Here is a 15,594-nt window from a genome sequence, read left to right on the forward strand (position 1 = left end):
CCCCAGGGACTTGACTCACTACAAAGAACTGTGAATTTTTGTAATATGTTCTTGAACAACGCAATCTAACACAGAATTTACTAATTTGAATAAGCTCACCGGATGGGGGACGGGGGGAAAAGAGAATATCATAGCAACATCTTATTCCTTTGTGGTTTATGCATTTGGCAAAGACTTTCCTCCCAGTCTTAAACTTCCCTCTATGTTTAACATTTAATTAGAAGAATTACATATTCCTGCAGATGTAAAAAAGATGACAAGAAAAATGCTGCTGTACTGAAAGATCTCTTCAATACTCCTGGAAACATCACTGGGATGGACTTTGGGTAGCCTTAATTCACCAGTAAGGCGGTATCACATCAAAAAGGGACATTACATGGCTTCAGAGACAGCAAGGCCTTGCAGACTGTGGCATCCAGCATCAAACTAGGAATGGATTTAAGTAAAAGAAATTAAATTGGTATAGAAAATATAATGAATTTTAAAATAAAGCAGAATTCAGTGGGTGGGAAATATTTTCATTCCACCTGAAGAAAAAGGAAGTGTATTTTTATTCCAAGTCTGATTTTGCATAAGAAACTAATTCCATTCTTCCACTCACTTTTCCTCTCTAGTGTCTTAAATTTTCTTACGCCTTTTCCTCCTCTTTTGCCAAATAATGATAATAATAATAAAAGGATATAGAGGCTGGGAAATAGGAAGAGAGAAAAGGGAGAGTAAAATGAGGAAAACGGTATACCTAATTTGGAAAGCCATATGACACTGCCATCCTACCTCAAAGAAGGACAGGTTTAAGAATAGATTCAAAGGATTTGACACTTTCCTAAAAACACACATGTTCAAGGAGCAGTGGAAGAAACTAAGACTCCTCATCTGTATTCTCAGAAGGATCAATTATTTTGCTGTCTTTTCACCAAGCGACTACAAAGTGAACTGAAGATCAAATGCTAGTGTAATGCAGATGACCTACAGCCCTACCCATCCTACAGCACGGCTACAAAGAAGGTACAGAAGAAGAGCTCATGGAGCAGCTGGCTAAAGCAGAAGCTGAGCAAGAAAAACATGATGTTGACAGAGGACAGAAAGCATTTTGAGGACTCATTCACAGTCAAGGTATGCAGCCGCGGTTGATCACTAAACACTAATCTGATAAAGAAACAGTTATTCACAGATGTTATTATCTTCCATTAGCTAGGAAACTCCATCTCTCTTGGATGAGGACAACAATCTCTCAGGCAGGTGATATCACAAGCTTTTAGTGCTAAGAAGTTCCAACATGGAGAAAATTCTATAGCGTATATGCTCTGAAGCTCAGCCTAACTAGACTCTGTTCCCTATATTGTAGATCAGCCTCCATATAATTTTGCATTCCTCTCTTCAAAGCAGTCCATTGTCTGAACTGTGCATAAATAAAAGATCACTTAAAACCCTTGAAAAAAGATCAGACTCTGCAGCTTCCTTTCTCTGGCTTTTCTCAGCAAGAGTAAAATTTCTCTTTATGGGAGAATGAAAGGGGAAAAATACCTTGGGAATTAAGGGTAACCAAATGTCATTATCTAATGCCGCAAGTGCCTGGTACATTTCTTTGAGCAGCTTTAAAAATATACACAGCAACATGAGTCCACAGTGCAATTTTCTATTGCTAGGGAGCAGATGACACGACAGCCAACAGCTTACAACTGATACTAATTTGGCTGCTTGCACAGTAATGGAAGGCAATCTGACAGTATGATACTGAATGCAGTAAGGACCTGTGTCAAATGGAAAGACTCTTTTCTTCTGTTATACTGCCACAAAAATAATTTAAAAATTGGTATATTAAAATATTTTGTGCTCACATTTTTCTCTTCCTTAATTTTTAATTCATTTTTAAAGCTATAAATATAGCTTGCATGTTAAATGGGTTGCTGGCTCTAGTTTTACTGCAGCTGTAGCATTTGTCAGAGAACAGTGACTCTGTTTTCAGGGTGGTGCAGGATTTATTCTAAAAATCATCTCTCCTCTAATGCTCAACACTTCTTTCAAGCTTAGCACAGCTCTGTCTAGTATATAGCTATAGATCAAATGAATCAGACTTGTGACTGTTGGCAAGAAGGATGGCACAGCAATTTGTTGCATTGTGTTTGGTCACTCTGTAGTTGTAAGACAGATAAATGTTTTCCTCATCATGGTGGAGAGGTAAATTAATGAGAATTTAGAGGAATTTAGATTCAAGGTTGGATGCAGACACTGTCCACCATGCAGATTCCTGCATAGAAGCGTGAGTTTCTTAAATGTCTCTGGTCTGTAAGACACCACAGTACCTTTTCACGCCCTTTTCATGCCAATAAAACCTATCATTTGTTAAGAATTCAGACTGATTTAATGGTGGCAGCACTGGTCCAATTTTCTGTTTGTCATTCTCACTGAGCTACCAATAATTGATAGAGAAAGGAAAAGCTCATTTTAAGATTTTTAACTCGTTCCCATTAACAGTCACTCATTAAAGTAAACGAACTGGACTTTCCTTCTACTGGTCCTGAAGACAGCTGGATCTTACAGTTACAACAAATGTTTGCTGGAATTTTCCTTAGGACTGCAAGACTTTCAAGCAGAACCTAGTGAGGTAAAATGATTATAGGCAATGCTGGTTGTGTCTCCTGACCATTAGAAATTATTTGTTCTAAAAAGAAAAAAAAAGATGGTGAAGGTAATATTTAGTGAAATGGAATTTTTGCTGTGTGACACCTAGCATCCTAGAAATAGACATTATTCCCACTAATTTGGAAATGCGATACACTTTCTGGAAAATAACTAAATAAAACAATGCTGAGAAGACTTTAAACCAACACTGTGTTGGGAAAGAAACTGGGCTAGACAACCTTGTATTAAAAGCAAATTAGTATTTGGCCACCATTACAGAAAAAGAAGAAACAAGAAACCACTGCTAAAAGAAAACCAGAGAGGAACATCCGTATTATTTGAAGGGGTAAACTTAATTGTAAACCAGAAATGTCCCATAAAACACTTCAAAATGAACTGCATTAAGTGCAAAGATTAGTGGATAAGATGCGATAAAATTTTCGTTAAAGGAAGGAGGGAAGAGTATATCTGAACAAGAATGGGCACTGGAAGAGTTGGGATACAGCTATTTTGAGAGTGGACTGTATGCTGAAGGACTTACACATCTGTAGGGCAAACTGAGAACTTGGAAATGAATTGCAATTCCTACCAACTCCGGTCGTTTGGCTCTGGTGCTTACGCAGTATTTCCGAGCAACTGAAAGGCTGACTGAGAACTAGAAATAAAATTACTTTTAGGAAACACACTCCATTATAATGGAAAAAACCCTTTGCTGCAACAAGAACAGCACGGAGAACAGTGTAATTATTGATCCAAAATCCTGGAGTCTATTCACTTACTACAAAACGCTCTTGAACCAACCTTAATTAGAATTAAAATAAACCCCAATATTGTTTAAAATCAGATTTACACTTTTTTTTCATTAATAACCTAAAATTTTCTTATAAATCTCAAAATGTGGAAAACGTTTAGACTTGTTTATTTTTTTAATGCAGATAATCTGCTGAATATATTATTGTTAATGTATCAAAAGGCAGAATTTTAAATATACAAAAACTTTGCACACTTCTTTAGTACTAGAACTGTTGAATGTTGTCTGGTTTGACCCAAAAACGATCACATCTTCCAGAGCTCTACACAAACTTCCAGTTGTCATAACAACCTCCTGCAGTTTTTTTGCTACATAGATAGCTTGTATTTGCTTCTGATACTTCAGCAAACATTAAAATCTCCTGAAGTTTAAAAAACAGGGATATTTTTTAAAAGGGAGGGGGGAATTAATATAATTTTTTTTTAATTCCCACAAAACTCAGCTTTCAATTTTAAATCTTCAGTCAGTGGTAAAGACATGACATTGCATCAAGTCATGTTTAGAGGTAACTCTGTTATGCTCCACTTTTATACAAAATATGCAAGTTTCTAATAAGGTCTGTGTAAAATGACACTTAGAATATAAATAAGCCTAAATTAACCTTTAGAAAAATCTTCATGTGTTTTCCTAAGCAACAAGTTTACTAGACAAGTCCCTGAATGCTTCAATCTTGTCAAATGATATAATGAATCATTATGAAAGTCCCATTTAAGCTGTGATCTTAGCTATCATTCTGTTTCAGATTCAGCAGTCAATTTAGTATGAAAGGATCAGTATTGTTCTATTTATATTCTTATATTAATACTGAAATAGAATAGAACAGCTTAGCCATTGCACTACACAAAATTACAAACTGGATCCACTTGAGTCCCTAGAAATGGTTCACTTATGAATTATCACTACATGAGTCTTGTTGTTACCTAGAGATGTCACCTTGATCAGGGTCTCATTACACAAGATTGTGGAGCAATGCCTAGAAAAAGAATTAATTCATTCTCCTTAATTTTTAAAGAGAGTTAATGGTGGCTACAGAAGAAAGTGGAGGTGTTCACCAAAGATCAACTAACAAGGTAATGGCAGAGCTGCTAACAAAGGACATCTTATTTACAGTCAAGTCTGTCACTTAGGTCAGACAGTTTTCAATTAATTTGCACAGACATACTGTATTATTCCTTGAATTGTGCAACCATTTCTAAAATAGGGCAAAATTAATGCATACGTTTTTCTCTTAAGATTATTTTAATGTTAATATGACAGTTTTAGAAGAACTTAGAAATCAGGCAAACATCCACCTAGCAGAGGCATGTTGTAGCAAGAAATAACAGAAGAATTTGATCATTAATACAGCTCTCCGAAGATATTTGTTTCAAGAGTACAGCACAGACTACTGCAGCAATGCATTGCTACTCACAGACATACCTGTTTGCACTGGAACAAGAAATGCTCTTTATCAGCATGTCTTCAAAGAGATTTAAATATATAAGGCAAAATAATTTTAACACTTTAAAAAGTAAGTCACTTAACATATGGAAAATAAATCATGAACATTAAATTATTATAAAAGAATTCAAAGTCTCAAGCATCCAAATTTCTAAGCATATTTTGGTTTAAAATTCATCTTCTCTATTTGTACATGTGACTAGAGGAAATAATTTCTGTGATTCAGGTAGCCTCTAAAGAATATATTTGGTGAATTTATTTAAGACAGACCACTGAATAGTTATTGTTACTATAAACTTTAATAACATCTATTCCAATCAAGATTTAGAGGGATTCATGTGAAAAGATCTATATCATTCAGGTAAGAAGACTTATTTGTCATTTTGCAGCTGTGGGTTAATTTATTTTTCTTAATAATTTGACATGTCTATGTCATATGCCTAAAGTCGTTAGGCAGAAATCATCTGAAAAAAGAAGCAGCAGTATAAGCAACATAAAACCCCCACAAGTGTTATATATCTTACCTAGGTTACCTATAACCTACAACCTGATATTTTTCCTATTTAAAAAAAAAATTATATTTGACTGCTATACAGATGACATATTTCAGAACAAATAGGCTCATTCCTGACGATAGAAGAGAGTTATATGAGCCATTTTTGTTGGCTGTACCACAGACTTCTGTCAGATTCACACCTTAAAATTTGCACATATGCAATGGATAGCTGAATTTGTGCTTGTAGTTAACATAGATTTGTTCATGCACAAATGAGCCCAACCCCTCATGAATAAAAAAGCTCTTCTCCAAATATGTACAAGCCATTACAGATTCTCAAGAATGAGGCTCGCTCTGTTTCTGAAACAGACATATTAATAAAGTTCATTAAAATTGCAGAATTCACACTTTGCCAAGCTCTAATGGATCCTGGAAGGCAAAAGACCCGAGATGCATTAGTGTAGACCCTACCTTTTTGGGGAATCCTGTTTGCTTCAGTAACCTTAAGTTTGCGGAAGTCTGTATTAGGACATACTGAAAAAGCCCTGAATTCTGGCTTTACAAGAAGAGAGTAGTGCTGTATTGTTCCCTGACTGCATTGAAGAGGTCATGAAAATCTTTGTGTTGACAATAAAAAGCATTCGCCAGCCCATTAAACTGTCACCATTCACATTCAAGTGAGAGAGGAATAAATTCATCTAAAACAAGACAGTGTGAACAGGATTTATGCATTTTAAGCCACATTGTCTCTGTGATCAGGATAATGTTTGTAACATGCAATGGAATGGCACAGTCCCACAGAAAATACGGAAACATTTCAGAAAGTAATTCCAGTAAAAGCAATTGATTTCTGATGTGTTAAAAGGATCTTCTTGTACCCCTGTTATTTGCAGAATGAATGCACTTACTATGTTAATTTGAGAGATTTGCAACACTTCAGCAGCTTTTATGAACTATGATTTCAATGAGTCCTGGAATTACCAATGTGGAGACAATAAATTCTGTGCAGTGAGCAACGTGATTTGTAATGAGGGACCTAAATACATTGTCCACTTCAAAAGCTCATGGAACTACATTTCAACCCAAGCTGCCGCTGACCTGTCAGCTATGTATGATACTTTTAAATGTGCTTTTCACTGACTTTTTTCCCTTTCCCTGCCACCTTCTCCTACTCCTCAATCCCTTTCCGGGATCCTCCTCATGTCACCCTGCCCCTGTGTTTAAAGAAGGTCACTCAGGTTTCTGCTTGTGATTTGCTTATTTTTTCTTTCTTCACCTGTTGCATTTCATCAGTCAGAAAGCCATGGTGGTGGCAATGACAGTGATGTAAGCAGAGTCTGATCCCCCTCAGACAAAAAGGGTTAGATGACTTGCTTTCAACCTTATGCTAAAGTAAGGAGATGCAAAAAAACCCTTTTGAGTTTATCAGTGAGTCCATTCTCTAGTCAGTTCCTGTGGCAGCACATCATCGGGACACTCCAAACCTTCACGCTGATTATAAAATCAGACTATAGCCCTTAACTTCACTTAAACTAGGTGAACACTTTAGGTTCCCACATATACAAAGCAAAAAGAGAAATTCAGTTCAGACTTGCCCGTCTATAAAGACAATAAAGAACAAGAAGAGCTTCATATGCAAGGTAGTGGAAGAACCCATCATTATTACTCCAGATTCATTTACAATGCTGAAATATTGCACCTTGCTTTGGATTCCAACCTTTAAAAATTATTTTAGAATGAAAATTATGGTAAGAACAAGCAGGTAGAAAGTGAGAATTGCATTCTCTTGCTTTTCTGGGTCCAGCAGACCAGCTTTCTAATAGAATAGCAAACACTAGTAGTATCAGAACAATATAGCATGACCTTCTCTACTATTGGATTTTAAAAAGCCCTGAAACAGAATCACTCCAGACTTTACTTAGTGAGAATTGATCTACATCATGGTAGTTCAGTTTCCAGTTCAACAGACAGGAATATATCATATGCTGCTTTGGATCAATGAAAGCCCATGCTCGTCCACTAAGCACTCAATACCCTGGAAAATACGCATGTCCTATAGATTCTGTTCATTAGTATGGCTAATTAAAATGGTGAGAATGTGCTATTGATCTAATTATGAAACATATGCATAATTTGGGATGCATATGGGATAAAATGTGGTGGCTGCACTGTTATACCTTTCAAAGTCATGCCTGTTGTCTTACAAGATAGAGAAGGATTTATGGGAATGCCACTTTCACTGATGCCAGCTGACATCCAGACTCAAAAATAAATGGAGTCACTGTCAAAGGGCTCCATTTCCCCTGTTAAGCCAGAGGGTGCTGTGCCTGGAAGACCGGCCAAGCAAGAGGGGGTTGGCAGGGTGACTGAAGAAAGAGCATGCAGCACATCCACGGCTGCCTGTGTACCAGAAGTGGGAACTGATGCAGAGAGGAAACTCTCTGGAGATTTGACAATGAACAGTTACTCAAAACGCTGCAGCTCCAGTGAGGACAGCTTTGAGTTACAGGGTAGCACAAGGTCAGAAGCTAAAAGCTTTGTTAAAAGCAAAAATAAGGATGAAGGCTATCGACCCCATCGATCAAAGCACTGTCAGAAAGGGGGTGAAAAAATCCACGGACTGGAGCACTCTTCTCTATACCCAGCAACAGTGGGAAACGCAAGCCAAAAGCTCCAGAAGCAGAAGACGACTCACAAGAAAAGCAGTTCCTCCGCATCTGATTTGAGCCTGGTGAGTCAAGGATCATCAAGTTCATTGTCTGTTGTGGAAGAAAAAATAGAAGCTAAACTCAAATTCTCTCAATTTATTAATGAAGTTACTTTCAGAGTGCTTGATCCCATGAGCCTAAGGGCATACCGAGCTGCTAAACTGAAAAGTACCTTTCCGTCCAGTGTGAGAAGCCTAGATGATTTGCATATTAAGAGAAAGTCTCCTGAAAGCTGGAAAGAGAACATTCTAGATGGGAAAACCCATCACGAAGTAGACTTAGAGAGTCTGAGAAGTGATAGCATTGTGGTTGGAGCACGAACACGCAAATTAGAGAAATCCTTGTCCCTGGATACAACTCCTTCTCTCAAGTCATTTGATAATGGTGCCTCATGCAGAACAAGATCTGGCTTGCCTGTAGAAATTATGATTTCCCAAAGCAAAGAAATGCCAGCCACAAAATCTGCATCTCTGCCTAGAAGTACAAGCATGGTGAGCTCTCTCTCAAATCACTTCTTTGAGTGGTATGTGACAAGTACTTGTGCATTAACGTGACTATTTCAGCAGTGTTTCTGTCTTCCTGGGCGGGCTTTTAACATGTACACAAACTTTTCTCCAGGGTGGAACAAACATGGAGGGTTTATTTTTAGTAGCTGAAGAAACCAGCTCTAGGAGGTATGGAAGGAAGGAAAGACAGGATACAACTAGACAACAAGACAGGATACAACAGGACTCCTTTTAGTTTGGTGTCTTTACGAGATCAAACAAGAAAGGTATTCCTGCACTGCAATGAAGCATGTATATAACCAGGTCAGCTCAATACGAGCAGTCAAGGCACCCTCAGAAAAGGGTGAAGAGGATACTATGACAGACTACTCAGGTAGTCAAGCTCACTAGCTTAGAACTTTCTCAGGTATGTTTACACTAAACAGGCATGCTTACTTAGTGTTTTTAAGTACTAGTGAGAGCTCTGACATCCTGAAAATGTTGCTAAGGTTTGTGTGTCTGGATTTAATACATCTAGATTGATAATATCTTTCCTGATTTCTCTGAAAAAAAAAAAGATTAAAAATTGAAAAACAAAGAAAAAAAGGGTGACGCTTTCTTCTATGGTCCAGCCAAAAATATTTATGTTTTTAATTTTTTCTTATGAGATTCTTTGTTTGGTTGAGGAAGAGGTATTTACGCCTATGGACGGGGGCAAAGGGAAATTGTTGTTCTTTACTTGCATGGCATTTGCAGAAATCCTGAGGTGCCAAACCTTGAACTGATACATTATGCTATTATGTCTCCAGAGCAGTAGTTGTAATCCTGCTAAAACAATAAAAGTTTAAGGAACTATTGCTTAAGACTATACACATGTACACAGATGTTGCTAAAATGGGAGCTGCTACAGCTGCATTATTCTTTATAAAGTCTATTAAAATTTAAAATCAAAGAAACAAAAGGCTGTCTGTTTTCACAGAGGACTGTAGCAAGTGGGAGAACATCCCAGTCTTAAGAATTTCATGCAATCTTCAGCAACCCAAGCTTAGGATTTTATAGGATGTCCTTGGATATTTTAATTATTACCTACCAAAGATGGCCGGAGGGAGAAGAGAAGAGGTGAAAGATAATGAAACACAGAGAGAATGTGCACGCTGTTTTGTGTCACAGCTCCACAATGGGAGCTGTCCTGCAAAGGGGTCAGGAGGCTCCAGCCTGAGCCCATGGCAGAATACACTTTTTTCACATTTCAATTAGCCATCTGTCAGAGCATCTTTTCCAGTGGACTTGCTTGTACTGTACAGATTGGAACGTCCAACCGATCCAGTACTAACTGACTAAACACTCCTGAGTGCTCTGTAATTCCACTCAGTTAATGTAGGCATCAGTCTACTCCAATTTAAGCACCAGCCTGCTCTAAATCTAGTCATTTAAATTAAACAGTAGTTACCAAGCATTTTACCTCAACAAACAATGCCTCAGACTGTAGAGCTCAACATAAGAAAAGAGAGGAGTGGCAGGGCGAAAAACAAAAGCAAATCACATTCAGCCACATCTACAGATTCATGTCTCCTACATGCAAAAACTTTGACTTGAATGCAATTTATTTAGTGCAAGTCCTCACCTGAAGCATGCCTAGTAAGAAGCAAAAAGGTAACTGTACAGAAAGTCTTGGGTGCCATCATTGTAAAGATATTTTAAAAGTACTTGCTTATGTAATGTTCATTTGAATACGCATATAGAACATTGCCTAAAACTGTTTCATGTTTTAGTTGCCAAGTTATTATTCATATGCAGAAGATAATCTTCGAGAGAAAGAAATGGATCCGGTTACATTGACTTAAATATAAAAACAGGATAGTAGAGGTATAACAACACACATCCTGAAAAGCATGAAAGAACATGCTTGAAAGTTTGAGGTTAAGAAAGCTGCACCTAATAAAAAAAAATGTGACTTAGAAGAGGAATGCTGCGACATTGCCTCCTGTCTGTTATGTTTTCTGAAGACCCGTGAGGTGTCCACAACTGTGTCTGCACTATATGTGATGTGTCTATATTGGATCTAGACCCACTAAAGTGATTTTCAACTTTCGGACTTCTGAGAACTGGTCAAAATGTTCAGGGACATTTCTGCAGCAAGTATTTATCGGTTTGCAAACAGTTGCCACTGAAATGAAATCTCACAAAGAAATGACCTTCACTGTAGATCTATGCAGAGGAATTTTCAGACAGCTATCAGTATCAAAAAAGATACTGCATTTAGTGACTGAAGTTAAAGGGAATTCTGATAGGTAGAAAGCAATTACCAAATACGATGGACATGACATTGCTATGGTCTAAATATTTTAGTAACCTGGCCAGCAGAATGGAATTATTTCTCATTTCTATGTATCAATCTAAATTTGGACTCAGTGGATAAATAAGCAGGAAAGCAAAATGATTTAACTAGATGAAAGCAAGTTTCCGAATCCAATGCAGAGGAGGGTGCGCAATTCGAGACTAAGTCATACTTCCAGGCTGAAATGAAATGACCAGTTCAGTATGCTGAAAAAAGCATGAAAAGTCTGAAGAGGGTTGTACACAATGGAAAGTTTCTCAGAACTGGGAAGACATGCTTGTCGGAGTCAATCAAAGGGCAGATCAACAGAAAGAAATGTGGATAGTCCAAAAAATACGTATTTTTCTCAGATCCAGGGTATGTTTCAAAGAAAGCCAGGCATGAGAGGAGGCTGGTCTGTGTCTTTTAATACACATTTTATCTTAAATACATTTGTTCCAAGTAACCGATGCCTTCAGAAAAGCTTTGGATACCACTGCTATTGTTCCAGGTGGAAAAAATTTAGTTCTTAAATAATCATACAGGAGACTGACTTCATATCTGAGTAAGTCTGCAGCATTGTAAGATTTGAATCAACCTGAATATTATATTTCAGTTAACTTTAGTCATACAAGAATGAGGAACAACTTTCCAACTAGATCTCATCTTTATGTATCTACTTTTTCCTGCACAAGGGACCATATAACACAATATTAGACATTGATTTTTTCTTGATCACAGAAAAGCAGTCTTGTTTCTTTCTTAGAAGAGCTGTATCTTTCCATCTTATGAGAAACTATCAGTAGTACACATTCTGTGTACAAGAGGTCTTAGAAGCACTTAATTATTAACCTCATCATTGCAACTGTATGCATACATATCCTAAGGAATTGTGCACTTGTCACCTAAGGCCATGACATTATCTCATCACACAGAATAAGCAAGGTCAAGCCTGATCAATACAAATGACTTAGTAAGCTGCAATATCCCCTCTGAGTTGCTAGCAATGCAACGTTCCAATTTGATGCAGCAGATGTCTGAAAAAACAAGCTTGGGTTGGGATAATGGCACTTCTACAAAACATTTTGGAAGTTAAGAGTTCAGATGCTATAAAATATGCCTGAATCAGGCAGGTGGTAAGAGGGCAGAAACATGGCCTTGCTCTATAGGAACTAATCACGCCTATGGAGTCACGTCTGAGAATAATTTAGCCACATCCATGCAAAGCTGCACCAATGAAGGTAGAGCCAACAACAATTGCTTATTACCTAGACAGCATCATTGCATGAACACAGATTCTTTCTGAACCCAGAGTGATGTGCTTGTGTGGCAACACATTAGGTGGGCTTCTTTGTTTGGCACCAGCTTCAGGGTTTCTTCTATATTTTTCATACTGCAGCTACCAAGCTAACTGCATCCCTGTGTGTCTCACATCTCCGCCTGTCTTTCATCTCTCAAATGAATTGCACTGGTCTCATCACCCAGTTCAGGTTAATGCTACAGCCACCTGTCAGGACAAGGCCCCTGGAGAATCACTGATGCAGTCACACTGCCTCCTGTATGACTTAGTCTAAAGGGCCAAACTTTGGCTCCATAAGCAATTCAATTCCTTCCTGCAGCCTTAGCAAAAGTATCTGAAAACAAAGCATTCATTCTCGCTCTGATTTCAGTCAATGTATGCCCTAAAGTATTTAATTTCTATAGCCCTCGAGACAGAAGGGGACAAATGCCAGTTATAAATTGCAGATGAGTGAAGCACAAGCTAGAATAACACCCCTTTTCATTCCTCTCACAAGAAATTAATATTACAATATTACAATAATTATTGTAAAGAAGAAATATGACCAGTGTAGACATTTATAAAGGATACTGAGAAGATTCAAATCCTGATGATGTATATATCTAATCCAGGTAGGCTGTTTAATTCTTAAGGAACCCTGTGAGTAGCCTGCTGAAGTAAAGTGTCATAGACATTAACACAAATAAGGAAAGTTATACTAATTTCTGCTCTTTCTGCTATCTGTTTTGCGTGAGGATTCCTGCTGTTCATTACAGGTTCTCTTGCAAGAAGAATGCCTTAGCATGGGGATGGCTCTCTGAAGGTGCAAGAAGCATCTTTAGAAATTACAGCCTCACACACCTAACTTCCAGGCATGAAGAACCTGAGGTGCAGTAAGACTGTCCTGCAAATGCTGTGGTAGAATGCCATAACAGTAGAAAATGCAACTGATCTTTCATTTACAAAGAAACTCAGTTTCTAGGACACGCGAGTTCTAACAGAATCTCACTGAAAAGAGAAGACAACACAGTGATTTTTGTTGCTCTAGGCCAAAGCTCTTTTATACAAGAAGGCTTTCAGCTCTTTCAGCCCTTCCAACCTGCCACTATGCTGTAAAAAAGGCAATTGTTTTGTTCTTGGATGAATGCCACATCTTTCATTTCCATTTACAGTACAGTGATGTTTACAAGATTTGGGTTCAAATACATTATAATGGAAAGTATCTCTTATATCACTGACTCATGCATGCAATATGCTAAAAGAGAAATACTAAGAGGTGGCACCAGAAGCGCAGAGAGCTGAAGTGATTTGCCCAGGTCAGTGATCAAGCCAGCAGCTGGACACAGGTCTGAAAAGCCTTCCAGTGTTCTATTTTCCACAGGTCTGTTCCTGCTCTTTCAGGCAGGCAGGACAATATAGAAGTACCCTCAATAGCAGAAATAATGAAGCTCTGATCCACAGCTCTGGTAACTCAAGGTTACCAGAGGAAGGTAAGAAAGAGAACTATATCACATGCTTCAATTCTTTAGCATGTGACATCCACATGACAGATCATATCATTAAGGCCTCATATGAGTCTCATATGGCATGGAACATGCCACATGGCCACCTTTCCTGGCATCCTGGCCTCCCTCTTGCCATGCTATCTCGCATAACACTGCTTAGAAGTTTGCTCCCCTCTGCCTTGTAAATTGGAGGTGACCATCAGGCTGTCAGTAGTCTAAAAATGTTTTGTCAAAATAGGTATTAAAATACATGACTTAGTTTCTTTACCAAAAACTTGATTGAGAGAAGACATCGGTCACTTCTTTTCACCATTGAAGAGACATCAGACAAATACAGCAATTTATTGAATTTGTATTTGTTTAAGCTTACTAGCTTTAAACTCATTATCATACAAAGTGAGCATAGCCACTGAGCTGTTAGCAATATGAACCATAACAACTTCACTCTTATTTTTTCTTCATCTGCAGATCCCTGAAAACAGTCTCCGTGTCTGGTAATACTGTACAAAAATCACAGGTCAAAACAATTTAATTTGGGTGTGGAAAGCAGAGTACCACATCTTCAGTCAATTTGGGCTACAGTTTCTCGGTACATCCAAGGATTCCTATTGCATCATTATAACCTCTCCTTCTGACACCAACACTGACTGTTTTTCTAATTCTATACACCACTATTATGAAATTGTCACTCTGGGTGCAGTAGCAATGAGTAGTATTACAAATGTATGCAGATGTGTACACTTGGAGCTCCCAGGGTAGATAACTTAGCTTCATAACACCTCATAGGTGTTAGGCAGCCAAATACTCTAAGCTATAAAATCTGATTGCCAGAAGAAATGGTAGTGCCTTTTGATCCTCACTCCATCTGAAATCAAAGACAAACCTCATTTTCCACTGATCAAGTTATTATAAATATCTCCTCAATCTCTGAGTGGGCTTGGCCGTGTTAAGTTTGAAGTATGTAGTAATGCTTCACTTAGTAGTGCTTAGACATAGAGCAACAGCGAAGTTGAGGCAAGATGTTGCTCAGCAAAGACTAACAGTCCAAGTATTTACCCAGCTTCATCAGTTAAACATAGAGTGCTGAATCCTCTCCTTCATTTTGTTTGTGACATTTATGGTACAGTCACAAGATATGGGAAGCCAAGAAGGCTGTGTGCAATTTCATCTATAGTTAACACCTCTTGTCCCAGTAATGTGGCATTGACTCCTTTTCCCCTGCTAAGAGGAGTGCAGCAGCCATGTACTGTAGGAGAGATCAGCATAATGTTTTTAGAGCAGCAGATGTGACATCGTTTTACAAGCAACAGTATGAGCAGATGGTGTTTAGAGAGTTCTCCTTGCCTGCTCTAAAACACCTCCGTTGGGTCACTAATGGATCCTTCGTCTAGTCGAACACAGTGCATAAAGCTACAATGTTCCCAAGATGACGCATATGGTCATTTACAGCTTCTCAGCTCATCAAATACAAATTAGATCAAAATCTTCTTTACAGAGTATAGACATCTATAAGCCAGTACTCAAAAGAGTAAGCTATTTATTCAAGACAGGATAAAATATTGTCAGCTGCTTGACAATACAAACAATGTATTTTCAATGAGATTAAGTATCTCATCATAAATTTTGCAATTTTTGAAGTTAGGGTTTGTAATTGGGTTATCCTCCCTGCCCCTCACCCCCATTTTTAGAGAAGAAGGGGAGCAGCAAGTGAGTCAGAAGGGAGATGTTTGGATAAAGGAACAGACATTATTATAATGGTTAATTTCTGCACAGGATTCAGTGCTCCAACCAGTACACAAAACCATTTTCCAGCCAAATCTACTATTTGCCTTCAAAGGGGCACCTACTCAGCCAGAGAAAAAAGCTGAGTGCATGCAGTTCACCTTGATTTCGATATCTCTTGGCACCAGTCACAGGAAAGCAACATTGGC

General features: G+C 38.1%; 1 protein-coding gene across 1 annotated transcript in view; it reads left to right on the plus strand.

Annotated features, from left to right (window-relative positions):
• BEGAIN (brain enriched guanylate kinase associated) overlaps window positions 1-15,594 on the plus strand; it is a 165,946-nt gene that overhangs the window by 2,094 nt on the left and 148,258 nt on the right. Inside the window, exon 2 of the mRNA XM_075151084.1 lies at window positions 243-1,113. Coding sequence (XP_075007185.1) covers window positions 1,063-1,113 — 51 coding nt within the window. The 5' untranslated portion in view covers window positions 243-1,062. The remainder of the gene's footprint in view (window positions 1-242; window positions 1,114-15,594) is intronic.

This window comes from Calonectris borealis, chromosome 5 (assembly GCF_964195595.1).
Source record: "Calonectris borealis chromosome 5, bCalBor7.hap1.2, whole genome shotgun sequence".
In the NCBI taxonomy this organism is placed as follows: domain Eukaryota; kingdom Metazoa; phylum Chordata; class Aves; order Procellariiformes; family Procellariidae; genus Calonectris; species Calonectris borealis.